This window comes from Phaenicophaeus curvirostris, chromosome 24, assembly GCF_032191515.1.
Source record: "Phaenicophaeus curvirostris isolate KB17595 chromosome 24, BPBGC_Pcur_1.0, whole genome shotgun sequence".
NCBI lineage: Eukaryota > Metazoa > Chordata > Aves > Cuculiformes > Cuculidae > Phaenicophaeus > Phaenicophaeus curvirostris.
Genome location: NC_091415.1, coordinates 2,440,295 through 2,465,528, shown reverse-complemented (window position 1 = coordinate 2,465,528; position 25,234 = coordinate 2,440,295). Strand labels below are relative to the sequence as shown.

At 53.5% G+C, this 25,234-nt stretch overlaps 1 protein-coding gene across 2 annotated transcripts in view; it reads left to right on the top strand.

The window, feature by feature from the left end:
* CDK18 (cyclin dependent kinase 18) overlaps nt 1-23,339 on the top strand; it is a 40,878-nt gene extending 17,539 nt beyond the window's left edge. For both annotated transcript variants that reach the window (XM_069876160.1, XM_069876161.1), the window contains exons 2-16: nt 9,537-9,691; nt 16,955-17,100; nt 17,562-17,687; nt 17,918-17,974; nt 18,682-18,796; nt 18,974-19,068; nt 19,174-19,236; nt 19,812-19,935; nt 20,023-20,143; nt 20,476-20,573; nt 20,786-20,891; nt 21,586-21,628; nt 22,322-22,412; nt 22,706-22,783; nt 23,045-23,339. In XM_069876160.1, the coding sequence (XP_069732261.1) occupies nt 9,568-9,691; nt 16,955-17,100; nt 17,562-17,687; nt 17,918-17,974; nt 18,682-18,796; nt 18,974-19,068; nt 19,174-19,236; nt 19,812-19,935; nt 20,023-20,143; nt 20,476-20,573; nt 20,786-20,891; nt 21,586-21,628; nt 22,322-22,412; nt 22,706-22,783; nt 23,045-23,079 (1,422 nt within the window). In that variant the 5' untranslated portion in view covers nt 9,537-9,567 and the 3' untranslated portion in view covers nt 23,080-23,339. The remainder of the gene's footprint in view (nt 1-9,536; nt 9,692-16,954; nt 17,101-17,561; nt 17,688-17,917; nt 17,975-18,681; nt 18,797-18,973; nt 19,069-19,173; nt 19,237-19,811; nt 19,936-20,022; nt 20,144-20,475; nt 20,574-20,785; nt 20,892-21,585; nt 21,629-22,321; nt 22,413-22,705; nt 22,784-23,044) is intronic.
* Nucleotides 23,340-25,234: the final 1,895 nt, after the last annotated feature.

Sequence of the window (25,234 nt, the reverse complement as noted above, 5' to 3'; positions counted from 1 at the left end):
CTTTTGCAGGAGCGGAGCGTCAGGGCAGAGCAAGCTCCGTGCTTTTCGGTTCTCCCAGCAAACGCGTGGCGAGATGCCGAGCTCTTAATTGCTTTGAGTGCTTGTGGTGGTGCTGCTTCTTATAAATGTTGTGCTTCTGTTTACATTCAAACCTTTTTCTGTTTTTTTTTCCTGGGAAATTAGGTCCTGTCAAGATCCCTCTGGTTCCCTTTCAACATTGCTGTGGCTTTCATCTTTTCGCCTTTCCGCTGCCCCCTCCTTTTCTTTGCACCAGAGGTAGCTGCGTTTCGCAAATTCTGCGTGACTATCCGGTGTCCAGGAGGCGATTTCTGTTTCTTTAAATACTCTTCCCTAGGAATGCTTCTAGAAAGGGGAGCAGAACTGTGTGATCCCTCTGCTCAGCCGTCCCTGCGGCGCTGGGGCAGCGCGATGCTAGCTGAGCTGTGATCACAGCCCTAGGCAGCACAAAGAGAGGTCTTAGGTGGAACATCAAATCATGGGTCGCAGGAGGAAAAAAACCAGTATTTTCTGTTTGAAAGAGAAGAAGACAGCTTATTCTGACAGCTCAGGGAACCAGGGAAAGTAAATCTTGGCTTTCCATGAGCTCTTGCCTGCATGGCAATCGCAGACAGGCTTGCAGCTCTGGGAGCTTGGCGTGGGCTGAGGAAAGAAGGAAAGCTCTAATTAAAAAAAAAGAAAAAAGGAAAAGGGGGAAATAAAATAGCAATTAAGAAGCTAGCAGCCCCTAAGTTACCACGCTGTGTGAGGATGTGGATGGCAGCATCACACAGCTTCATCCAGTGAGACAGAGCTGCAGGTGTGCCAGGGAGGCTCAGTGGGGCTTCGACCCTCCTACTGTGGATCCTCCTTCATAGAATCATGGAATGGTTTGGGTTGGAAGGGACCTTAAAGCCCATCCAACTCCTGCCATGGTCAGGGACGCCTCCCACTGGATCAGGGGCTCCAAGCCCCATCCAACCTGGCCTTGAACCCCTCCAGGGATGGGGCAGCCACAGCTTCTCTGGGTGACCTCTCCCAGTGAAGTTCCTTCCCATCTAGCAATAAAGGAAGGGCAGATGCTGGCAGCCTCAGCTACAGGTTAAACCCTTCCAGGAGAGAAAGTAAGAGGTGTTGTATTACTGCAAATGACTTTCTTTGGCATCTGGAAGCTGGCACCCTCTTCACTGTCTCTCCCAGACACCTGGGAAAGATGCCTGGCAGGGCTTGGGTTGCATTTCTGGAGTGTCTTTCATTCGTCATGGTCCGTGGATGCTTTCTTGGTTGTGATTGTATATTCCGGAGCCTCTGTCACTTCTGGGGTGTGAGATGACAGCCAGGTAATGGGGAGGTGATGCTCGGAGAAGGCAACTCAGGACATCAGGTCTCCAAGGGGCAGGCTTCACGGCAAAGTCCTGTGGTGTAGCAGGAAGAGCTAATCTGCCTTGGATGTAGCTTGGATTGACTTAGTCACTTGTCAGTCAATAATTGAATGTTGTAAAAGGCAAGGACCAGCCTGGCCTTTGCTGGTAACGTTCCTCTTCAGTAACAGTGTTAATATTGCAGTAGCTCATCCCTGAGCTAGCGTGGTGTTCACGGTGTGATGCTTGCTGTGAGGGGCATGCCTGCTGTGTCATGAAAGGATGAAGGGAGAAAGCGAGTCACGAAAAAGGGTAGGGAACAGCTAAATATCATGCAGCCAATCAGCAGCACCTCCAGATGTAAAGCACTGCTGCCCTGGTGATCCCAGCGCAGCTCATTGCTCCCAAGCATCATGATCAGCCTAGATCTCCTGATTTGTGGTCTAACACCTCCAGATGAGTGAGGCAGTGCTGCTGTCACAGTGAATGTTGCCCATGGGACGTGCACCCTGTATCCCCAAGCAACCATAAATGAAGTCTCAATAACTTAGATAGCATCCGTAGCAAAACTGATAATGAAAAGGAGCATCTCTGTGAGAGCCAAACACAGTTGTGTTTGGGCTTTGAAGGGAAACAGAGCACTGGAGCTGTCTCCAGACACTGAAAGAGGCTGCCCAGGGAGGAAAACATTGTCCCTGAAGGTGTTTAAAAGGCAGGTAGATTAAGTACTTGAGGATATGATTTAGTAGTGGGCTTGATGATCTCAAAGGTCTTTTCCAACCTAGGGATTCTATGAAACATTGTGCGCTTTTGCTGAGACTCGTTTCCCACCGCCTGCCCTCCTGGTGCAAACCTGCAGCGATTGATGGGGTGGAGCAGGGGATCTGCTGATCTGCAGCAGCTGTGAGACTGGACCACCCCTCCCCTGGAGATGATGAACGTACCATGGAAGCGCTGACACAACCGCCTTCGGAGCGGCTCAGCGCTGCTCCCAGACAAAGCCAGCACTGAGCTCCCACCCGTGACTGGGATGGACACACAGGCTGTTAGAAGCCTATTGTTGTTCCAGCCCAACACTGGACACTTTTCTCAGGTTGGCCTCAGCTGAAGAATAAGTGCCTAGTGTTTTGAAGCTGCTGGAATAATGACTGTCATTTTAATGCCATCCTTGGAGCTGCCCTGATCTCACCAAGAGCTGGGAAGGGAAGAGCCAAGTGAGAGCTTCTGACTGCACCGCACGGGGCTGCGGACACAGAGAAAGGCAAAATATACAAAGGCAGAACAAACCTCCTTTGTGTGCTCCTGTTACTGGGCTCATTGTCAGGACTGGGATAAACGAGACTGGAACTGAGCATCTAGCAAAACCATTTTCCTTCCCACTCTCGCTCATCCATCAGGTTCAGGTTATAAAGGCTGGGCTTGCAGGATCTGGAGAACAAGTCTTGTGAGGAGCAGCTGAGGGACCTGGGGCTCTTTAGCCTGGAGAAGAGGAGGCTGAGGGGAGACCTCATCGCTCTCTGCAGCTCCGGGAAAGGAGGCTGCGGTGAGGTGGGTGCTGGGCTTTTCTCCCAAGTGACAAGTAGTAGGATGAGAGGAAATGGCCTCAAGTTGCACCAGGGGAGGATTAGGTTGCATATTAGGAACAATTTCATTACTGACAAAGTGGTGAAGCCCTGGCAGAGGCTGCCCAGGGCGGTGGTGGAGTCCCCATCCCTGGAGGGGTTAAAAAAGCGTGTGGCTGTGGCACTTGAGGACATGGTTTACTCATCACGGTGGTGTTGGGATGATTGTTGGACTGGATGAGCTTAGACATCTTTTCCAACCTTAACAATTCTATGATTCTATGAAGTTTTCCATAGCATTTACTCTTCCCAGGTTATCTTGATGTCTCTGTACCTGCTCAATGTGGCTTGTGCTTTGCCTGCATCATTGTCTCTTAACAACTCACCATGGCTGTAATTGCGAATGAGGGATGGAAACCCTGTTGTGCTGTGTGCTGTGCACCCCACAAACCACGCTGCGTGCCTGCAAAGGTCTCACAACCAAGGAAAATAGAAATAAACTGTAAGGGAGGAAGGATGTGTTGCCATTCATGATTTAGATTGGGAAAATGAGGCATGCCAAGAGGGTCAGAGCCAGTGTGGAAGGAGTCTTGGCATTTGCTACAGGATTGTTTCTCCTCCCAAGCCTCCTCCAAACTGCAGATGTGAGAAAGCAGGACAGTGATCTCCTGGCTGCTGTAATCACTTTCCTTGTTCACAGCATTTGTTGTAGTTGTGAGAGCCAGTAGCACAGGAGGAAAAGAAATTGCAGTGTGAGGATGGGCTAAGTCCTTGGAGACCCAAAGTTCCCTTTCCAATCATACCCAGCGCAGTTGCTGCCCTGGATGATGGCTTTGCTCTTTGCTCCTGTAGATTAATAGGAATTGATTGCACTCCCTTCCCTGCAGAATCTTGACCTCCTGGCAGGTCCCCATGAATAGCAGAGCTGAGTGGTGGGGTGCAAATATGGATGGAGGAGGGCTGGCCTCGCTCTCTCCCTTCATCACTCACCTTTTGAGGAGAGTAATTGTGCAAAGGACTCTGTCTGATGGACCAGGTCTGCTGTGCATCCCAGAGGCTGAGCAGTACGTGGTCCCAGCTCTGCAGGGCCATGCTGGTCCTCGCTGCAGCTCAGAGCAGCCTCTCTCCATTTGAACTAATCTACCCGAGCACTTGGACCGTGTTTAGCAGCATCTGTCATGGAGAGGGAGTGGCTGGGAGCTTGTTACCCCAGGGGAGGATTTCATGCTGACAGCAGAGCAGAGGAGGAGATGTTCATCTGGTGGTCAGGAGCTGATATCCTTCCTTGCCCCTGTAGGATTCTCAGCTGCTACAGAAAATTTGGCATTGCCTAGATGTGTGTTAGAGTCATCCTCAGCGTGCTGCGATTTCCCTCTGTGTCCCCAGAACAGCCCCAAATCCCTCCCTGTCCCCTGTCTTTACAATTCCTGAGATCCTGGCTCTGCCCCTGCTGAGGACATTGGGAGCGGAGGAGGAATTTGGCTTGTGCTGAGCTCCTGTTTTCACAGGAATGTGTACCGTGGAACCATGACTTGCATAGAATCATAATCATAGCGTCATGGTTTGGGTTGGAAGGGACCTCCAAGCCCATCCAGTCCCACCCCTGCCATGGGCAGGGACACCTCCCACTGGATCAGGGGCTCCAAGCCCCATCCAACCTGGCCTTGAACCCCTCCAGGGATGGGGCAGCCACCCCTGCTCTGGGCAACCTGGGCCAGGGTCTCCTCAGTGTTAGGAAAACACTTCTTCCTAAGATCTCATCTCCATCTCCCCTCTTTCAGCGTGCAGTGGGCTTGGGAAGGAGCCCATCAGCTGCCCAAAGCAGAGACCAGCTGTTGGAGAGGCTGCCGGGCGTGTGGGCTGTGCCGGTGAGCTTTGTCGGGTCTGACTTTTGTCCCCATGCCTCGCTGTGTGAGGAGGGGCACGTATTCACCCTCGATTCGTTGTTTGTTTAGCCCTGTAGCCGCATGCAGTGTTGCATGAGAGCTGTGTTTGCCGAGCAAACAGGGCTGTGCGAGCAGAATTCCCCATTCCTCTGATACTCGCGGGAGTGAATCAAGGCTAGCGTGAGCCGTAAGTGTTGAACAGGACTGCTCATTTTGGCTTGTAAACACAACTGTTAATCTCTCTGGGGATGAAAAAAAAAAAGAAGCTTAAAAAAAAGCATACTATTCAAACACTGCATCCAGCAGAGCATCACCAGCCAGGCGAGGGAGGGGATTGTCCTGCTCTGCTCCACACTGGCGCGGCTCCACCTTGAGCACTGGGTGTAGCTCTGGGGCCACAGGATAAAAAGGATCTGATGCTACTGGAGAGCGTCTAGAGGAGCTGGTGAAGGGTTTAGAGGGGTGGGTGAAGTCACTGGGTCTGTTCAGCCTGGAGAAGAGGAGGCTGAGGGGAGACCTCATCATGCTCTGCAGCTTTATCACAATGGCAGGAAGATGCCATTGGACATGAGGTTGGACATGAGGAAAAGGTTCTTCCCCCAGAGGGTGGTTGAGCCCTGGAACAGCTCCCCAGGGAAGCAGTCACAGTGCCAAGTCTGACAATATTCCAAAAGCATGTGGACAACACCCTCAGACACGTGGGGTGAATGTTGGGGTGTCCTGTGCATGGACAGGAGTTGGACTTGATGGTCCTTGTGGATCCCTTCCAGCTCAGGAAATTCCCTCCAAGCCTTCCACCCTTCCAGCTGGGAAATGGGGATGGAAGTCTGTGAAAATGGTAAGGAAAAAATGGAGCTTCTCATTTGTGCAAAGCAATGAAGCGATTCTTGCTTGAAAACCTTGCTTCTGAGCCCATGCAATGTGCTGAAGGGGAAAGGGGACAGTTTCATGCGCTCATGATGCCTGTGCCTAAAGTTGTGTCTCATGTGTCCCACAGCAGAGAGTCAGCAGGATTTGCTGTGCAAATGCAGGAGAGATTCCAGTAGAGAGTCCCAGCCTGAGTGCCTATGGAAATAATTCACTGGAAAATAAGGAGCACAGTTATTGCCGGTGCAGCACATACGGCTTTGAGTACAGGGTTTGAAGAATCCTTAACATCTTGTCTTGATCATGTGAGGAGCTTTCCTGATGGGGATTCGGCTTTGGGCTCTTTGAAGTGTTTTAGCCAAGTATTTACTATCTGCCTCTGTTACAGTAAATGCAGATCATTCACACTGCTGGCTTTAATCCCTGTGCCTTGGCTGAATTCCAGCCCGAGTGATTTCATTTGTACCTGTTGATGCCTAAATTCCTTCTTGCCGCTTCAGACTCCTTCTTCCCTTCGCATCCAGGCAACATCATGTTTCTGCATGTTGTTCATCCCGTCTCTTTCCGTCCCAGAGCTGACTGCAGTCCAGGGGCTGCTGTAATCCCCTTGGAGATCCTTCAGGCTGTAAAACAAATGATGTCATTGCTTTGCTTTTTGCAAGTGTCGCTTTCCCTCTGAAAGTCAGTAAATGCCTCCGCTTCCTTCAGAGCCCTAAAGGTGATGGAGAACAAGAGGCAGCCTCTAGCAAGTCTTCCTTTGAAATCCAGGCTGGGGAGAAGGCTGGGCTGCTCCGTTTGGCTGTAAAAGGGGGTGCCTTGTCTACAAAGAAATGCAGCTGGGGGTGGAGGGAGCCCCTTGTGCCGCCCAGGGTGGCGTGTGGGGAAGGGTGACCACCAGGGACCCTGCAGTGACCGCCCTGTGATGTGCTGCAGCCTTCTTCACGCTGGCTGTGGGATGCTGTGCTTGGGGGATGCCTTGCTTACAGAAGCGGAATAAATCCCAGCTCTGGGGCACCTGGATCCAAATGGCCACTTGGGGTGGGATGAATTCCTCTCTGGGAGGAGCTGGAGGGCTGAGAACATAGAACAGCCCCATAAATTCCTACTGACAAATGATTTCATGTGAACCCCATCACCACATGCCAAGTGGGGCCAGGTCTAGCTGGAAAAAACAACCACAATTGCACAGAGCCATAAAGATAATGAGCACAGGGCAGGCTTGTGCAGAGCAGGAGTGGTAGCTGGCGATGTCGGTGCTATTTTTACCCCCACCCCACTTCCTTTCCGAGGAGGTTTATATTTAGCAGCCTGGAGCTGCTAGCGCTCAACTATGTGGCAAGTAGAGGAGGGAAGGATTCCTACTGCAATTTGTGGAGCACAAATTCTTGTTGATGCTAAGGTGTTTGTCTTCTAAACCACTCGCACCGCTTTGAAGAAAGTGAGCGGACAGGTAGGGAGATAGCAAGACCCTTTCTTCTCATCTGCTTCTTCATTCGCCTGGAGACGGAGTATTTTTTATATTCCTTGTGTCTTCCCTGGTCCTAGAGTTGAGGACCCTTCTGGAGGTGATGGATTGGCTTGGTGGGGAATTGCCTGAGCAGGAATTGCACAGCAGGTCATGCTGAGCACCTTCACAGGGAGACTTTAGACCAGCTTCCAGTGCAGGAAAGCTGGAGAGGGGCTCTGGATCAGGGAGGGCAGGGATAGGATGAGGAGGAATGGTTTTCAGCTGAAAGAGGGGAGATTGAGATGAGATCTTGGGGAGAAATGTTTTCCTAATATCAGGGAGGCTCTGGCCCAGGTTGCCCAGAGCAGTGGTGGCTGCTCCATCCCTGGAAGGGTTCAAGGCCAGGCTGGATGGGGCTTGGAGCAACCTGATCTGGTTGAAGATATCCCTGCTTATGGCAGGGGTGGAACTGGGTGGGCTTTGAGGTCTCTTCAGACCCAAACCATTCCATGATTCTGCGATGAAAGCACCAGCATGGAAGCTTTGTCAATGCTGCATTCACTAGTGCCAGCATCTTTGTTGTCAAAGCAGGTTTCTGTAGTGCGGAAGAAACATTTAAATGTCTGGAGCCTGAAGTGGGTGGGCCTGGCATCCTCCTGATGTGCTTTACAGCTCAAAGCAGCCTCCAGCCTCCCTTGCCACCCCAGCCCTGATTCCAGGTACATGAGCATTGCTGGAGAACCTTCAGTATTAGGATTTCACGGCGTGAAAGGTGAGAGATGAATGGGGGTGGTTGAGGGGTGCGAGATCCCAGGATTCAGGTGAATCCCGAGATTTTCCAGGGATTGCACCCACCGCAGGGTGCCATGCCTCACAGCAGAGCTGGCAGACAGGCAAACGGAGTGTTTATGTTGCTGACGGATAATCTTTTAAGCTTTCAGATGCAGGCATGTCAACCCAAGAGTTCCCGTTGCTCTGGCGACGCGATGCATGAGCTCCCCGGATGCTGTGTCTGATCGCATCAGTCTGGAACGTGATCACCGTTTGTTTGTGCGGATAAGCTGGGAGGGGGCTGGGAAGGAGCAGGGAGGTTGAGGGAAGAGGGGGACCCACCTCCTCCAGGGGCGCGGGAGAGGTTGCGGGGTGCGTGTGTTGGTGCAGGAAAGAACCGCTCTGTGTAGCTTTTGATGGCTGTTTGGTACCAAGGGGTGATTTTCCTCTTAAAATCTCACCCTGCTGGGTGAGAATAGCATTAAAGCAGTGCTGTTAATGGAAAATCCCCTGCCAGACAGGTTAGGGAGTTGAGACTGGAAAGGCTGGTGGGAGGGAAGCCCAGAACTCAGCATATTGGGAAAGGGAGAGGCTCAAACCTCCTGGGATTTGGGACTGGAAGCAGCAGAGCTGAGGCTGGTTGGGGGTGAGACGCCGATGTCTGCAAGTCCAGGGGGCAAGGAGCATTGGTTGTTCGCTAGGTCTGTGCTCAACAGGAGGAAAAACACCTGAGAGCATCAAGGCTGATGCAAAAACCAGACTGTGCAGAGAAAGCTCTTGCAGCCCAGTCCTGTCTGTGGTGCCGAGCTTTGGTCAGGCCTGGGAAGAGCTAAAGTAGAGAAAGCAAAGTAACATGCCCAGAACGATCTCCCTCAGCCTGCTCGTGTGGCTGCTCCGTCTCAGCACCCTTCGCCATGTGCCCCTTGAGGGGTTTCTTCGTTTAAAGGTTTTATTGCTTTAATCAGATCCCTGGCTAAGGCGATTCTGATGCCCATACAGGATGAGTCATTCAAGAGCTTGCGAGCAAGCTGCGAGCTCGGAGCATCTCCCATTGCTGTGGCTCTTGGGGTTCCCCCAGCGGGTACTGAGTCCACTCAGCATTTTGCTGCTGGCTCAGGAAGCCTTTCTTGCAAGGACAAAGCAGAGACCAAGCCGCAAGTGAAGAGATGCCTCTGCGTGCAGGGAGGAGTGCGATACTGAATCTTTTCCAGCACGGTTTACTCTTTCTTGCTTTCTTCCTATTTCTACCCTGCTTTCCAGGCGTTCTCAGAGTTTCCATAGATGCTGTAGGGTGCAGCGTGTGTTGGTACTTGTGATTCATCGTGTACAACCCTACCCTGGGCTTATCTCTGAAACCTAGCTCAGAAAAAGCCCCCTGCATCTCTTGACCACAGCTGACTCTTAAACACATAAGGAACCTGGTTCCTCAAGTGGCCACGTGGCTTCTTTTTTGCTCTAATACAGCAGCAGTACCTTGGAAAAGAGGACATCCCGGAGGATCCCTGAAGATCCCCAACAGGGGAAATTTGGATCCGGGTGCTGCCAGCCCCGAAGAGCAGGAGATGGAGGATGGGGAGCCGGAGGATGGGGAGCCATCCTGTGCAGCATCCAACCCTCTCAACCTGCTCTTTCTCCTTCCCTGCAGGGCTCTGACGTCCCTCGCAGCACAAGGTAAAATGAACAAGATGAAAAACTTCAAGCGGAGGTTTTCGCTCTCAGTTCCGCGGACGGAGACCATCGAGGAGTCGCTGACAGAGTTCACGGAGCAGTTCAACCAGCTCAACAACCGGAGGAATGAAGGTAAGGAGCCCCTGGGTCTGGCTAGGTCTGGCCAGGAGCATCTGGGGTCAGGGCTGCCAACAAGCATCTCCACTCCAGCCCTCCAGGCTTTGCTCTGGGTGTGTTGACGCGTGGAATGTTGCTGCCCCTTCGCCTGCGTTGCTTTCCCCAGCTCTCCAGCAGAATTAATGACGCCTTGTCATTAAATCTGATCTGAAGAGAGATTTATATTTGCATGAGGAAAACCTTGTAGGAGGGAAAGGTATTTGCACAAAACGGAGAGGAACAACACAGCTGTGGTTAAGGTAGAGAGTGGGAAAGTGGGATCTCCTCCTGCCTACCCAAAAGTGAGAGCAGTGTTTGAGCCCTCTCTGGGGCTGCAAGCTGACCCTTCCACCAAGCCAAAGGGCTGCTCTCTCTGTTTAGGGGAGCATCTGGGGCTTGCTGACCCACCCCTTGCTCCTGGACCCCCAGCCTTCTCCTGGTGTGCAGTTTTCAAGGTGCCAGGGAGCAGGGAGGCTTAGGGTTAACGCCTCCCTGAGCTGAGCAGGGCACATCCCTTCTGCAAACAGGCTGCAGGCTGGGACAGGCTCTGCTGTCTCCAGCTACAGGCAAATTGAGGGAGAGGCGATGCTGGAGGCATGAAGTTGGAGCAGGTCACGGCCAAGGTTGCCATGCATGGACAAGCAGGCAGAGCTGCTGACAGGCAGGTGTTTGGAAACCCGATAAAGTTAGATTTCATTCATCCAGGGCTAAATTCACTGCTGCGGGTGCGAGGCTGAGCCGCTCCTGGCAATCACGTCATTGCATTTGCTGCTGCTCCTGCCAAAACAACTCTTTTAGCCACAGGCCAGCCCATTCATGTGTCGGTGCCCTCAGCTCCACTTGAGTCACATTCAAACTCCTTTTTTTCCCCTCAGCCTGCAGCCACAATTGCTGGAAATCTTTGCTGCAAGCAGGGGCTGAGGCCATGATGTAATTGCCTGGCACTCACATCTGCCCCAACAGCGAGGGATTGTCTCTCTGCCAGCTAACCTGCTTGAAAGGAGAGATGCAGCAACCTAGTTTGGAGCTGCCTCGCCTCACTCCTGCAGCTCCCGATGCTCTTCTTTATCCCTCTAGACACCCAGCAGCATCCCTTCGCAGCCTCCTTCACTGTTCCTGCACGCCCCCCTCCCCTCACACCCTAGCAAGCAGCAAGGGCTATAATTAGACTTGAGCCCTTAATTAGATGTGTGGAAGCTGTGAGGATAAAATGGTGCAAGGCTAAGAAAGTTCTGGGTGCTGACAGCTGCTCCTGCTGTTGCCTTCCTTGGGGGATCTCTGCTCTGGGATGTCTGAGCCTGGGTTCGTTATCTCCACCGTGCAATCCAAGGCTTTGTCAGGGCAGTGTTTTTCCCATTCTTCTGCTTTAATGAAGTGTTGGTCACGGTTCTTCTTTTGCCCTTGAACGGCAAACCAGTGCAAGTAGCATCTGCCGACCCCTCAATTCATTTTTTCTCCTGAGGTAGCCAGGAAGGAATAAGAACAAACTCATGGAAGAGTGAGCCTGGGGCCAGGACCAAGGATGTTCTTGACCCCCTGGGTGAAGGTTGGACCAGTTCTAGACTGTGACATGGGGATGGTCTTCATGACTGGACCCAGGAATGCATCAGGGGCTCGGGATCTGCCAGCATCACCCCATGGGGTATGAATCCTCAGGTACTGCTGAACCCACCAGTTCAGCACCTCCCTCCCCACATGGATGCGGCACGTCCTGGCCCAACGCCACCCTCCCTGGTGCCCCTCTTGGGGTGCACGGGTCCCAGTTTGCACCCTAACCTTCTCCCACGCAGGTGAAACGCACGGCTCCCACTGTACCCACCACCCTGAACCTCCTCCCTCTGGCCCAAGATCTCTTGATTAAGTTTCCCATGGGGATTGTAAACAACTCTGAGAAGTCACCTCCACGGTGCCCTTAATCTCCGTCTCCTGCTGGCTGCGGCTGTTGTTTACGAAGAGCCCTGACAGCTGCATTTGTCCAAGGCGTTTCTTTGGCTGGTTAATAAACCCCTCCTGGCTGGGAGCTCTTTCCCCACAGCCTTCAGCCTGGAGGACTTGGTGGGTCTCAGCAGGGGGAAGCTGGAGGCATCAGTGCCAGGGGGCAGAGCTCCAGCATCCAGGGGTGGGCGTGTTATGCTTTAGGCTCTCAGTCATGAAGTGGAAGGGTAGGAAGAGGGGGAATGGTTTTAAGGTGAAAGATGAGATCTTAGGAAGAAATGTTTTGCTGTGAAGGTGAGGAGGCCCTGGAACAGGTTGTCCGGAGCAGTGGGGGCTGCCCCATCCCTGGAGATGTTCAAGGCCAGGTTGGATGGGGCTTGGAGCCCCTGATCTGTGGGAGATGCTACAGTTGTGCTGGTAGCAGAGCTGAGGGTAGAGCCATGGCAGTCACTCTTGTGCTGCTTCTCTTCCTCATGAAACAAGGAAAAGATTTCATTCAGGTCTCTCCTTCCTCGCTCAGGATCTCTGAACTGTCTGGGGCTGTCTCTGCCCTGCAGCCTTGCCTGCAGTGATCTTTCTCTCTCCCATGCTGGTTAAGCGCTGTGATCACTCCTTCCAGGACGGAGTGCTAATCACAACCGAGATCAGCACATCATTTTTCCTTTCATCACCTCCCGCAGTTCCTCGGGGCATTGTTTGCAGTTTTTGCTTTCACTCCAGCATCCGCAGTTACAGGTTATCAGCATCCATAGGTCATGGCAGTCTGCACATCCTACATCTAGGTGGCCGTCAGTGCCTCCACGTGTCCTGGGGGAGCAGGATGATGTCCTCTGCCTGCTCTGGGGGAGGTCAGGCTAGAAACCTGTTCATGAGATGCTCCAAAAGCATGTGTAGGGCTGCTCTCAGTCTAGCAATGGGACAAGGCAAGGCTTTCTCGTGGGTACAAACCTGCCTCATCTGTTGTTGATGTGGTGGGAAATCCTGACGTCTCCATCCCGTCATACTCGTGACCTCTCTTCCATCCACGGTGGCTGATAAAAAGAGGCTTGAGAGAAGCGGAGCTGGCCAGTGGAAAAACAAACATTTTTCCAGTCTGGACATATCCCATCTCAGGCAAGGTCACCTTGGCAGAGTCTGGTGATGGAGAGAGAGGAGCGACTATGGTCAGAGCCTGGTTTCCTTGCAGCCTTCCTCAGAGCATCTGGCACTGCTTCACTGTGCCCTGCATCCCTCCCTGGGCAGCACAACCTTTCCTCGGCCACAGCAGCCACTCAGCTGGAGAGGCAGAGGTGGAAGAAAGCCCCTGGGTTAAGGAGAGCACATCCTGGGGCTGTGCAATGTCTGATATCCTGGATAAAGGCCAGCACCATCGGAGATCATAGAATCACGGCTTTGGTTTGGGTTGGTAGGGACCTTAAAGCCCATCCAGTCCCACCCCTGCCATGGGCAGGGACACCTCCCACTGGATCAGGGGCTCCAAGCCCCATCCAACCTGGCCTTGGACCCCTCCAGGGATGGGGCAGCCACCCCTGCTCTGGGCAACCTGGGTCAGGGCCTCCCTAATGTTAGGAAAACATTTTTTCCTAAGATCTCATCTCAATCCCCCCTCTTTCAGCTTCATGGCTGCCCCAGGCTCATGTTAAGGTGCTCTTTCCTTTCTTCCTGGGCTTCCCCAGTCACACATTCCTCTCCACACTCCAGATTTTCAGAGGTATCAAGACTTATTTGCTCCTATTTGCTTTGATAAGAGCTGGTGGCATCCAGCAATAGCTCAGATCTGTGCCAAGGTTCTGCCCCAAAACAGCTCCTGCCTGGTCTGTCCTCTGAGGCTGAATTAGATCTCAGTGTCTGGGCTACAAATCCTGCGTGACTCCCAATTCGCAGTGACATAAATCAGAGCCAGCGCTGGCCTTTGGAGTGCATGGCCATGAAGAAGTGATGATGAGGTGAAGGAAGAAGGATGAATAATCCAAGATCTGAGTGCAGCCCTGCCTCCCGAGTCTAACACAGCTACAAGAGGAGAGTTCACACTTAGCAAAGTAATTAAAAGTTATAAGTCAGGCAAGCAGTGAAGGGTTCTGGCCCCTTTCCTTGAGAGATCAAAGCTTGTTTTGGCAGAGACAGTGTTTAAATATATTTATAAAAGAAGGCAGTAGATTCGTCAAAGGCAACCGCCGTGTCTGTGGTCTCACTTTAATTTCCTTTGATATCCCATGCAGCCTCGTTATTTGCGGAGTGCCAGGGCTCACTGTAACCCACATGAAATGCCGAGCAGAATCAAACAGGCCCTCACATTTGCACGCCTACGGCTTCGCCTCTCCTCCCGCAAGCACCCAGCAAGGTCCTCCAAGCCCAGGGGCCACCCCAGCCCTGCAAGAGCATCTCTGCAGGCCTGGGTACCCCCAGGTGCTGTGAGCATCCCGTGGTGATGCAGGATGGGCACATCCCACTGCCCTCTCTGGCCCCAGGGCAGCCAAAACACCTCTCCCCTCATCTTCTGTGTGTTTTTATGTGCTTTTCCCATCCCGCAATAGTTAACATCTTTTGTGTATCCCATTCCCTTTTGCATGTGCTGGAATGCCCAGGTTGGCATCCTACCTCTGGCTTCCCACCTGATGTTCTTGTAGATGCAGAGGGTTTGACACGACCCTACCTGGTTCAGAGAGACAACGCTGCTGGTTTCCACCTTTCAGGGCAGGCTGCAGCTTTTACCAAGACTTTGGACTTGTTCACCTAGAGGATCGAGCACGAATTCATCCAAACTATCATTTCAAGTGGATCGGTTGAACTCCGCTTGGTCAGATTTTAAATGGCCTTTGGGGTTTGTTTTTTTTTTTTTTGCAGATAAATTGTGTAGAAAGTGAGCAAGTGAATAAGTTTTGATCCAATTTAATTGATCCATGTTAATTTTATACTTGTGGGCAATTCAGGGGAAGTTTCCTAACTGTCCCTGCACAACTTTTCCTCCTGTTCGGGAGCCCAGGGGTTCTGGGAGCTGCTGAGGGACCTAGGGCTGTTTAGCCATAAGAAAAGGGGGCTCAGGAGAGACCTTGTCACTCTCTGCATCTCCTGGAAAGGAGGTTGTGGTGAGGTGGGTGTTGGTCTCCCAAGTAACAAGTGACAGGATGAGAGGAAATGGCCTCAAGTTGCATCAGGGGAGGTTTAGATGGGAATTAGGAACAATTTCATTACTGACAGAGCAGTGAAGACCTGGCAGAGGCTGCTCAGGGCAATAGGGGAGTCCCCATCCCTGTGGGGGTTCAAAAAGCGTGTGGCTGTGGCACTTGGGGACATTGTTTAGTCATCACAGTGGACTTGGGCTGATGGTTGGACTGGGTGAGCTTATAAGTCTTTTCAAACCTTAACACTTCTGACTCTATGGACAGGATGGCAAGAAAGGGATAGGAATCAGGGTTCCGTGGCAATCCTGGGAGAAGAGATGAGTCTTCCTCCTTCTTCTCTGTCTGCCCAAAAGCTCCTGGCACTGTTTCAGCTGCTCACACCCGGTGGCATGGGCTGAACCCTGACTTGGGTGTGGGTTTATCTGTCAAGGCAACCCTGCATCCCTTAGATCACAGGTCCCTTGGTCCTCCAGTCACCATGGCACAAAACTGCATCTTCTCCCAGGTCACTTGCCTGCCACCTCTCATCCATCAGATGAGCAAACTGCAGCCAGGTCCTAGCCCTGCTCACTGCCCCGTGAAAGCCAGCACCCCCCCTCTCCAGTCTTTAGATGTGAGATCATCGCTGGCTGCCTGAGCGCATTGGGATCGGTCGCTGAAATCTGCATTAGGTGTAGCAGGGGATTGTGTTTGTGGGAAGGATCATTTCATAGAACCACAGAATGGTTTGGGTCGGAAGGGACCTTAAAGCCCATCCAGCTCCTGCTGTGGGCAGGGACACCTCACAGTGGATCAAGATGATCCATCCAACCTGGCTTGAACCCCTCCAGGGATGGGGCAGCCACCACTGCTCTGGAAAACCTGGGCCAGGGCCTCCCCGATGTTAGGAAAACATTTCTTCCTAAAATCTCATCTTAATCTCCCCTCTTGCAGCTTAAAACCATTCCTCTCATCCTCTCCCTACCCTTCTTAATCCTGAGTCCCTCCCCAGCTTTCCTGGAGCCCCTTTCAGCCCTGGAAGCTTCTCTAAGGTCTCCCCACAGCCTTCTCTTCTCCAGGCTGAACCCCAACTCTCTCAGCCTGGCCTCGCATGGGAGCAGCATCCCTGGGAACTGAGGGAATCGACTTCACAGGGGCCCAGGCGACCCGCGTTGAGCTCCTCGGTGTTTCGCTCTGCTGCTCTCTGGGTCTCTGCGTGCCAGAATATTCCTGCCAACCAGCTGTTAATTACAGAGTGAAGAGGCTTAAGTGCAAGCCTCAAGCTGGAGACCAGAGGGAGCTCAATGGCTTATTTTATTCTGATTTCTTGCTCCTTTCAGGCTTTCTTGGGTTTGGTGAGGCTTAACACCTGGAGTCCCAAGCGAAGGGTTATTTTCCTGAGCTGCTTTGCTTCTCAAGAGAGCTTTTGTGCTTCTTGGGACTGTGTGTCTGGCTAAACGCAGGTTGGAGCAGGAAAGCCTGGGGTGCTTTGTTTGGCAATGAATGACTCTGCCACCTTTAATCCCAAACATCTTCTTCTAAGAAACAGTCAAATCCCTGGAGGAGAGTCCCCTGATGTCTGTTAGTTTTGATGGTTCCTGAAGCAAATTAGGTCCGTGTGCTCGTAAACTCTCCAGAGGCAGGGCTCTTTCTCTGTTATGTTTTGGCACAGAGGGATCCGTAGCCACAGGCAGGCACCTAGGTGTTTCTAAAGTGCATAATCATATTTTTTCTAAGGTAGCTAGTGAAGATAAGGCTGGGAAGTTAAGATGAATACTCACCCCTGTAAACCCGTGTGGTGCGGAGGAGGAGGAGGAGTGAGCTGCTGGGCAGGCTGAGCATGGGACTGGGACATGAGAGATCTGGATGGCCTTGGGTGTGAAGCAGTTCCCCTCTCTGCATCCCCCCCTCTCTGCATCCCCCTCCCCATCTGCAAGAGACCTTCATTGCAGGGACCTGCATGGTGGTACTTTGGGGTTGCTGCTGAGCAGAGCTGGAGAGACAGTGATGCACAAGGAGTCTGGAGCAAAAAGCAGGTATTCCCTCTGCCTCCAGGATGCAGAGAAGAAAGAACACTTTGCCACGGCCCCAGGGCATCTCTGAGCCTCCCTGCTCTGCTCTCACTCTTTTCTCCAAAGTGCGTTGGGTCTTGGCACTCCTGCTAGCGCTCCAGCAGCTCACTCTCCTTTCTCTTTGTCCTCAGACCTAGCTCAAGGGCACCTGCAGCTGGGACACCTGGGCAGGGACTTCCAAGCAGACACCAGCCCCATCTCCCCCTCGGAGGCTGAAGACCAGTCTCCGATGGCTGTGCGCTACCGCTCCAACAACCAGCGCCGCTTCTCCATGGAGGCAAGTACTGCTGCAGGCTGGTGGGGGGCACAAAGGATGTGCCAAGATCTGATTGTCACCTACCTGCTGGCTGGAAGAGGTGGTGTTTGATTTGTGAGGACCTGGCTCTCTCAAGCACAAGCTGTGACGCCCTCTTGGGTGCACTCGGCGTGACTCCCATGGTACCTGACAACGACCAGTGCACTCACGCTTGCCCTTTTCCTGTGATTAAGGTTTCACAGATGCTGCTCCCATTGCTTTCCCGTTAATACCAGCTCTGGTGAGGGAGCTCTTCCCCTTGAATATCTCTATGCGGTGCTTTCACCAGCTACAAGACCAGGTTGGATCTGAGCAACCTGATCCAGTGGGAGGTGTCCCTGCCCATGGCAGGGGCTTGGAACTGGATGGGCTTTGAGGTCCCTTCTAACCCAAACCATTCTGTGATGCTGATTCATCACCTGCTCTTCTGTCCCTCTCCGCAGGATGTCAGCAAGCGTCTCTCCCTGCCCATGGACATCCGCCTGCCCCCCGAGTTCTTGCAGAAGCTGCAGATGGAGAGCCCGGAGTTCCCCAAACCCCTCAGCAGGATGTCCCGACGAGCCTCCCTTGTAAGTCTCGCTGTGTGGGCTGCGGGGTGCAGGTGCCATCACACAGACAGTTGGTTGGGAAGGGTTTGTGATTGATTCCCTGGTCACCTCCACTGGGAAAGTAGCAGACTTTGTGTGCTTAGATCAGCTCTGCCTTGAGTGAGCTGCCCCCAAAGCTGATACTGTCCCGCACCTTTGACCTTCCCCCAGATGAGATCTCTCCCAGTGATGTTTTTCTTTCACTCTTACAGTCAGATATTGGATTTGGGAAGATGGAAACCTATGTTAAACTGGACAAACTGGGAGAGGTGAGTAGATGCCTGTAAGCATGTATCCTGGGCTGCATCACAAGCACTGGGACCAGCAGGATGAAGGAGGGGGTTCTCCCCTTCTGCTCCACTCTAGTGAGAACTCACCTGGAGCCCTGCGTCAGGTTCTGGAGTCCTCGGCACAGGAAGGACGTGGATCTGTTGGAGCAAGTCCAGAGGAGGCCATGGAGATGATCTGAGGGCTGGAGAACCTCCCGTATGAGGACAGGCTGAGAATTGGGGTCATTCAGCCTGGAGAAGAGAAGGCTCTGGGAAGACCTTAGAGCAGCTTCCAGTGCTGAAAGGGGCTCCAGGAAAGCTGGGGAGGGGCTCTGGATCAGGGAGGGCAGGAATAGGATGAGAGGGAATGCTTTTCACCTGAAAGAGGGGAAATTGAGATGAGATCTTGGGAAGAAATATTTTGCTGTGAGGGTGAGGAGGCCCTGGCCCAGGTTGCCCAGAGGCAGTGGTGGCTGCCCCATCCCTGGAGGGGTTCAAGGCCAGGTTGGATGGGGCTTGGAGCCCCTGATCCAGTGGGAGATGTCCCTGCCCATGGCAGGAGCTGGATGGGCTTGGAGGTCCCTTCCAACCCAAACCATTCTGTGGTTCTGTGAAATGATCCTTCCTACAAACATTATCAGCTGCATCAGGACTGTGCCATCCCGGTAGATGATCTGCATGGCTTGTATTTTCTCTCTTCCCCCCAGGGCACTTATGCCACTGTCTTCAAGGGACGCAGCAAGCTGACTGAAAACCTCGTTGCCCTGAAGGAAATCCGCCTGGAGCACGAGGAAGGGGCACCTTGCACGGCCATACGGGAAGGTGAGTGCAGGAGGGGTTCTTCCCCATCACAGCCCTCGTGAAGAACGCCGGATCACATTTGGGATGGGTGGTGCAGGGTGGGGTATAAACCTGTGCTGACGATGTCCAGGTCCACATCACGATGCTGTGCAGTGTCCAGGTCCTGCTGCCCCAATCTGCTGTCCCCTCTCCTTGCAGTGTCGCTGCTGAAGAACCTGAAACACGCCAACATCGTGACCCTGCACGACATCATCCACACTGAGCGCTCCCTCACCCTCGTCTTCGAGTACCTGGTGGGTCTGGGGGGGCTTCCAGTGGGAACAGGGGGGTGGTGGCTTTCTGCAGGTGGGTGATGGGGGCCAAGAGAAGGAGAGGCTGATGAGTGCTTCTCGTTGCAGGACAACGACCTCAAACAGTACCTCGATAATTGTGGAAACCTGATGAGCGTGCACAATGTGAAGGTGAGACGGTGCTGCCTGGGATCCCTGTCTCTCCCTGCACGTGGGGAGCTCACCCTGAGCACAATTCAGGGGGTGACTGGGCTGAGTGAGACTGGATGCCTCTTCTCTCTTCTGTTCTGCCTTCTTACGCTTCATTGACCTGATGCTCCTGTTTATTCCCTTTTCTGGATTGCTGGGGATGGGCCTGACACTTGTCTACAGTGTATCCCACCCAAGGCCAACTTTGAGGGGTCTTTCCCAGCCTTGATGTTGAGAGCCCTTGAGGCAGACTAACTTCTGGTGCCCATGTCCCCATGCTACGAGAGGAAATGGTATCAAGAAAGGTTTAGATTGGATATTAGGAACAATTTCCTTACCAAAAGAGTGGTGAAGCCCTTACAGAGGCTGCCCAGGGCACTGGTGGAGTCTTCTCCATCCCTGGAGGGGTTCCAAAAATGTGTGTCTGTGGTGCTTCAGGACATGGTTTAGTCGGCACGGTGGCGTTGGGCTGGTGGTCGGACTGAATGAGCTTGGAGATCTCCTCCAGCCTTAATGATTCTATAATTCTAAATGCAAACCTCTTCTCCTCCCCACAGATTTTCATGTTCCAGCTGCTGCGTGGGCTGGCTTATTGTCATGGGAGAAAGATCCTGCACCGAGACCTCAAACCCCAGAACCTGCTCATCAACGAGAGAGGAGAGCTCAAGCTGGCTGACTTTGGTCAGTGGGCTTCTCTGGGGAAGATGCAGCAGTTCTAGGAGGTGCAGCTGGCTGCAGCTCCTTGATGTCCATCCCTTTCATCCGCAGGACTAGCCAGAGCCAAGTCGGTCCCTACAAAAACATATTCCAATGAGGTGGTCACGCTGTGGTACCGGCCCCCTGATGTCCTGCTGGGATCTACTGAATATTCCACACCTATTGACATGTGGTGAGCTCCAGACTGAGCTTGGTGGGTTCTCTCAGATGGTGGACGGGGCGTTTCTATCCCTCTGCCAGTGCAGGACCAGGCATGACCTCAGTGTGGTTGCACCAGAGGGTGGTGGGTTCTCCTAGAAGGGATGCGGTTTTCCCCGTCCCTTGGGGTTTGGGGTCTTTGGAGCACACTGTCCCCATCAGGGATGAACGTTACCTGTAGCAGAGAAGGGACACGGCTCCCGGAGCTCGTTTCCCTCTCCAGGAACCTCAGCCCTGGCCCAGGGGTGGTGGGGCCCCCGCAGGGCTTGTCCCTCACTAATCCCAGAGCCTCTACTGCTGCTCTAGGGGTGTTGGGTGCATCCACTACGAGATGGTCACCGGCCGGCCCATGTTCCCGGGCTCCACGGTGAAGGAAGAGCTGCACTTGATCTTCAGGCTGCTGGGTGAGTCCTCTGCTGTCTCCCTGATCCCCACGTGAGGGCACTGGTTGACTGCAGGAGCTGGGCCAGGCGCAGGGAGCTGCTGGCAGAGCCTTGGTGGCCTGGGAAGAGGCTGGGGACAATTCTCCTGGGTGGAGCTCCAGCACTTGCATGGATGAGGCTCTTCTCTCTGCACCCAATGAACCTGATGGGTTTTCCTTCTTTGCCTCTCCCAGGAACCCCAACAGAAGACACCTGGCCTGGAATAACATCCAACGAAGAGTTTAAGGCTTACAATTTCATGCAGTACCGAGCCCAGCCGTTGATAAATCATGCCCCAAGGTACCTCCTTGAGCAGGGACACGTAAGGTTGTAGACGGAGCTTGGGGAGACCAGTTCCATGTCCTCCTTGTCGTGGTGGCAGCTTCTGAGGCCGCTCCTCGAATCCTGTGTTCAGGTCTGGGCCCCTCACCACAAGAAGGATGTTGAGGCTCTGGAGCGAGTCCAGAGAAGAGCAACGAAGCTGGTGAGGGGGCTGGAGAACAAGAGGAGCAGCTGAGAGAGCTGGGGGTGTTTAGCCTGGAGAAGAGGAGGCTGAGGGGAGACCTCATTGCTCTCTCCAACTCCCTGAAAGGAGGTTGTGGAGAGGAGGGAGCTGGGCTCTTCTCCCAAGGGACAGGGGACAGGACGAGAGGGAATGGCCTCAAGCTCCACCAGGGGAGGGTCAGGCTGGACATTAGCAAAAAATTTTTCACAGAAAGGGTCATTGGTCCCTGGCAGAGGCTGCCCAGGGAGGGGGTTGAGTCCCCTTCCCTGGAGGGGTTTAAGGGACGGGTGGACGAGGTGCTGAGGGACATGGGTTAGTGATTGATGGGAATGGTTGGACTCAGCGATCCGATGGGTCTCTTCCAACCTGGTGATTCTATAAATGCAGCCACATGCTGGATGTCCGAGCTGCCCCTTGTCCCTTGTATTGATGATTCCAATGTCTCCTGGGTGCATTGATGTTCTGTTTTTTATTTCTTCCTTCTCTCAGACTGGACTCGGAAGGCATTGACTTGCTGACAAACCTCCTTCTGGTGAGTGGCTGAGCAATCCAGGTGGATGGCAAAGGGATTTGCTGAAGGGAAGGAACTCTGGCTGCCCCCGGGCTCGTTTTGGAGCCAGGCAGGAGAGGAGCTGCAACTGCAGGATAAGTTGTGGCCCTACAGCTATAGGTGCTATCGCAAACCACCTCCTATTAAGGGTGGTGAGCCATCCTTCACCCTGTGTCCTCTCACACACAAGTGAGAGGATGCAAACCTGATGATCTGTAAGATACGACACGGCTGGTGTGTTCCTGTGGTCACACACTGCGTGCTGTGCCTTGGGCACATGCAAAGGGTGTTGGTAAGTGCCTGCACACTCTGGGGTTTGGGCACGCTGAACGGAAACCTCATCATTTTCTGCAGCTCCTGGAAAGGAGGTTGTGGAGAGGAGGGAGCTGGGCTCTTCTCCCAAGGGACAGGACGAGAGGGAATGGCCTCAAGCTCCACCAGGGGAGGTTCAGGCTGAACATTAGGAAAAAAATTTTCACAGAAAGGGTCATTGGTCCCTGGCAGAGGCTGCCCAGGGAGGGGGTTGAGTCCCCTTCCCTGGAGGGGTTTAAGGGACAGGTGGACAAGGCGCTGAGGGACATGGTTTAGTGTTTGATAGGAATGGTTGGACTTGATGATCCGATGGGTCTCTTCCAACCTGGTGATTCTGTGATTCTATGATTGTGTTCTCTGCAGTACGAAGCCAAAGGCCGGATCTCGGCGGAGGCAGCCCTGCGGCACACGTACTTCAAGAGCCTGGGAGAACGGGTGCACCTCCTGCCTGACAGTAAGTGCACGCTGTCCTCTCGCCTGGGGGTTGTGGATCAAAGAGCTTCTGTGCAGCCTGAGGGTGGTGGTTTGCAGCCCGGTCTCATCGGATGCCTCGTCTTTACTCACCCAGCGGTGCTCCTGCAGCAGAGGGGGGGTGGGAGCTTGTCAGCTGCAAGAGCAAGAAACAGTCTGAATAGGATAATATAGAGGGGAGCAAGCTGTGATGAGGTGTGGTGCTTGAGCAGTGCTGTCCCTCCTGGCTCCGGGGTTGCAGGATTCAGCTGGACTGACCCCTCTCTCTCTGCCTAGATGTCTCCATCTTCTCCCTGAAGGAGATCCAGCTTCATAAGGATCCTGGCTACCGAGGCTCAGCGTTTCAGCAGGCAGGTAGGACTGAGGAAAACGGTGCTGACCTCTCCCACAGTCCTCTCCATGGTCCACAAATTACCCCTGGGGCATCCTCGCTTGTCACCTACCGTGGTACCAAAGTCACATCTGGGTGCCTTGAGGCACAACTCCTTCCTCTGGGGCTGCTGTGGGCTTGTAGCTTCCTAACCCAGAGCACTGCAGGGCTCAGCTTCTCTGCAAAGTGCCGCTCCCTGTCTGACCTCCCTGACCCATCTCTCTCTCTCTTTCTCTCTTCCTCAGCCCGAGGGAAGAACAGGAGGCAGAGTATATTTTAAACTCGGATCTCATGTTCTTCTTGTCACCATGGAGATCAAAGCACTGAGAAAGGAGATGGCAACATGCTCCCACCTGACCCACCACAGAATTACTGACTCGAACAGGACGATGCTGAAGCATCCTTGGCCACAGGCTCCCCCTTACCCATCTCCACATCCCCTAGAGCTGCTGTTGTGGACCCGTGGCCTTTTTCCCCTCTTTGTTTTCATGTTGTCCCCATCAGGCATGAGCTGCCACCCTCTGTGCAGGTGCTGTAGTGAGGAGCATTGCCTGGGAAGCAGGGGCTTGCTGCCCTTGGAGGCACAGAGAGGTTTTGTGAACGGAGAGCGGTATCTCCAAAGCTGGGCTGGGAATCATAGAGTCTGGCCCACAGAGGCATTTCTGAAAACGTACCTGTGCTCAAACAACCTGCTCCGTGCCCCTTGTTCCTTGGGGAGATGCTTTGCAGCCACGTTGTGAGTTGGAGGCATGACCCAGCCTGGCACTGGGGAGCCTGCACCTGGAGCACAAAAACTGTGGCAGCCCTCCCTTATCTACCCTTGCTCCTGCCTACCTGACCCCTTTTTCTCTCCCCTTTTTGGTACCTGAATGGAGCAAGGATGGAGCAGCTGGGAGGAGGAGGCTTCCTATCACTCTCCCCCTCTTGCCACCGTTGCGTTCCCAAACTGGTCGCTGCCCAGCGATGTCCTGAGCCGAGAGCAAGGACTGGCTTAGCTGGTGGAGCTGGTGCTTGCTGGCAGAGCTGGGCAGCAGTGGGACCAAAGGAGAATCCGTGCTGCCTCCCGTTGCTGTGCTGAGCCCTTCAGGCACCGTTGGAGCAGCCCCCTTCTCATCGCTGAGCCCCCCCAGCCCACGACCCTCTCTGCCATCATCACAAGGGGCAGGACACGGTTCCCAGCTGGCATCTCCGGCGCGCATCTCCCCCCACATCCCATCGCAGAGCCCGAGCCACGCAGCCTCTCGGTACCAAAGTGTTGCACACACCCACCTCAGCGCGTTTCTACCCAGAGGGAAGGGGGAGAGGTGCCAAACCTCCCACAGCTCAGCTGTGGGGACCAGAAATAGACCTGGAGAGAAGCGCATCATCCCTCAAGCCTTGTCTCCTGGCCTCTACATTTGTAGCCAACACCAGATCAATCATCCCAGCCCTGATTCGGATCGATGCCGTGGGACTGAGGTGTGTGCTTAGGTCTGAGCGTGCTTTGCTGACCAAGGATGGCTGCCGGGGTGCTTTCCCCTCCGTACACTTCAGGAACGTGCCAAATCCACCCTGAGCAAAGAGGTTCTGCTGCACCTCTCCTCCACAGCCTGCAAACAAACCTCTTCAAGCTGTATGAGCCTTGCAAGAAATCTCTCTACTGTATAAATATTCACATTTTGGCTGTCCCAGATGACAAGTCCTCTCACCCACCAGTCCTCCAGCCCATGGATGTGGCCAGGAGACTCTGGATTTTGCAGGCGCTGGGACTGTCACCTGGCACTGGGACTAACGGGATGTGCTGATGTCCTAGCTGGTTGCGCTCCCAGCCTGGAAGGTTTTGCTCAGGGGAGGGAACTCTCCATGCTGCTGTTTCCCCATCGAGCTGGGAGTGAGAGCTCTGTTTTCTGCATTTTTTCTGGGATCCTCAGAAAATGAGGATAAATTAGGAGACCCTGGACCCCTCCAAGGCTTCCGAGGCGGCTCCTCCCTGTGCCAGCGTTCAACACGATGCAAATGCCGAGCTTCCTCCATCAGACCAAAGCTGTTAATTTGGGTTTGTCCTAGACAAGCATCCAGACATCTGCATTGTTTGAGGTTTGCCCATCCCTGCTCAGTTCCCTTCTCAGTGTGCCCAGCATACAGCAGGCTGAATAGCTCATTAATTGGTTCCATTTGATAGGGAAGAGCATGAAATGCCATCAGGCACCAGTGACGCATTTCACCCTGGTGTCAGGGCAGTGTTGTGCCTGGTTTCTTACACCCTCTTGCTCCTGCTGCTTGGGGCTTTTCAGTCGGGAGCCTCACCAAGGGAGGTGTTGGCTTGGAGTAAGTCTGAACTCTCACACTCTCATCTTTTCTTTTAATTCAGGAATTTTCCTTGGCATGGCAGGGATCTGGGGTGCAGGCTTACATGTCTCAGAGCAGCCAGCTCCCATCAGCAATTAGCGGCTCGG